This window comes from Eurypyga helias, unplaced genomic scaffold, assembly GCF_000690775.1.
Source record: "Eurypyga helias isolate BGI_N326 unplaced genomic scaffold, ASM69077v1 scaffold30404, whole genome shotgun sequence".
NCBI classification, from domain to species: domain Eukaryota; kingdom Metazoa; phylum Chordata; class Aves; order Eurypygiformes; family Eurypygidae; genus Eurypyga; species Eurypyga helias.
Genome location: NW_010248620.1, coordinates 9,727 through 10,313, shown reverse-complemented (window position 1 = coordinate 10,313; position 587 = coordinate 9,727). Strand labels below are relative to the sequence as shown.

Below are 587 nucleotides of genomic sequence, written 5' to 3'. Positions count from 1 at the left end.
TCATCCCACCCCTCGCCATGCTGGAGGGGACGCACCGCAGCAGGTGACAGTCTCCAGCAGCTCTTCCATGGCAGCATCCCATCCCGGCCTCAAGGGACGGATCCTCGAGCGTCTCCCACATGGGTGATCTCGGCAAGGTGGGGGCACCCTGCGGCCCCCCACTCACAGCCACTGCAGGGAGAAGCCCTGGCTGAGGCTGAGGCCGAGGTTGCTCACGGTGAGAACCTGCAGGAGGAGACATTTTGGGGTACAGCCTTAGCCGGGGGGACGCGGAGTATCCTTTCCCCTACCCAGCTTGGCTGAGCTCCAGCCCCCCTGAGCCCTGGCACGGCAGGAGACCCACACCGGAGCCCTCACCCACCTCCTCAGCTACCCACCCTGTGACAAGGGTTGGGGGAGGAGGAATGGAGACCCCCAGGACGTGGTCTCCCATGACAGGGCACCCCGAGTTGGGGCCATACCTGGTTGTCCAGGTAGGAGAAGGGCTTCTCCTGGCCGTTCAGGAGGACCTTGCTGGGTGGCTCCCGCACCCCAAAGATGCTCAGGGTGCCAATGGTGACCTCGGTGGCCTCGGTGCTGGCATGGAG

At 65.2% G+C, this 587-nt stretch overlaps 1 protein-coding gene across 1 annotated transcript in view; it reads right to left on the bottom strand.

Annotated features, from left to right (window-relative positions):
- Window positions 1–162: 162 nt before the first annotated feature.
- GAA (glucosidase, alpha; acid) overlaps window positions 163–587 on the bottom strand; it is a 9,076-nt gene continuing 8,651 nt past the window's right edge. Inside the window, exons 18-19 of the mRNA XM_010151127.1 lie at window positions 462–587; window positions 163–225 (exon numbers count right to left, since the gene is read on the bottom strand). The exon at window positions 462–587 is cut by the window's right edge and continues 1 nt beyond it. Of these exons, the coding sequence (XP_010149429.1) occupies window positions 163–225; window positions 462–587 (189 nt within the window). The remainder of the gene's footprint in view (window positions 226–461) is intronic.